At 58.8% G+C, this 374-nt stretch overlaps 2 protein-coding genes across 55 annotated transcripts in view; both read left to right on the top strand.

Moving 5' to 3' along the window:
• The window catches only part of LOC106964324 (sodium/calcium exchanger 1-like), a 45,409-nt gene that overhangs the window by 12,685 nt on the left and 32,350 nt on the right, over positions 1-374 (top strand). The window lies entirely within an intron of this gene.
• LOC106964325 (uncharacterized) overlaps positions 1-374 on the top strand; it is a 15,405-nt gene that overhangs the window by 11,811 nt on the left and 3,220 nt on the right. For 40 of the 50 annotated variants that reach the window (XR_001428397.1, XR_001428396.1, XR_001428395.1 and 37 more), the window contains one exon: positions 103-372. Coding sequence is in view for 42 of the 50 variants with exons in the window: in XM_015059793.1 (XP_014915279.1) it covers positions 103-372 (270 nt within the window). In the remaining 8 variants the exon portion in view is untranslated. Of the gene's footprint in view, positions 1-32; positions 63-102; positions 373-374 lie in introns of all 50 variants that reach the window. The other 10 variants (XR_001428392.1, XM_015059803.1, XM_015059780.1 and 7 more) reach the window with 1 other exon arrangement.

Raw genomic sequence — 374 nt, 5'->3', positions numbered from 1 at the left:
AGGGTGTTGGAGACTGTTGGAGGGTGTTGGAGGCTGTTGGAGGGGGTTGGAGACTGTTGGAGGTGGTTGGAGACTGTTGGATTCTGTTGGAGGCTGTTGGAGGCTGTTGGAGACTGTTGGAGGCGGTTGGAGACTGTTGGAGGCGGTTGGAGACTGTTGGAGGCGGTTGGAGGCGGTTGGAGGCTGTTGGAGACTGTTGGAGGCGGTTGGAGGCTGTTGGAGGCGGTTGGAGGCTGTTGGAGGCTGTTGGAGACTGTTGGAGGCTGTTGGAGACTGTTGGAGGCGGTTGGAGACTGTTGGAGGCGGTAGGAGACTGTTGGAGACTGTTGGAGGCGGTTGGAGACTGTTGGAGGCGGTTGGAGACTGTTGGAGGC

This window comes from Poecilia latipinna, unplaced genomic scaffold (assembly GCF_001443285.1).
Source record: "Poecilia latipinna isolate Pla-1442-1.1 unplaced genomic scaffold, P_latipinna-1.0 Scaffold1657, whole genome shotgun sequence".
Classification (NCBI taxonomy): Eukaryota; Metazoa; Chordata; class Actinopteri; order Cyprinodontiformes; family Poeciliidae; genus Poecilia; species Poecilia latipinna.
Note: the sequence above shows the minus strand (reverse complement) of the source record. Positions and strands in the feature narration are given on the sequence as shown.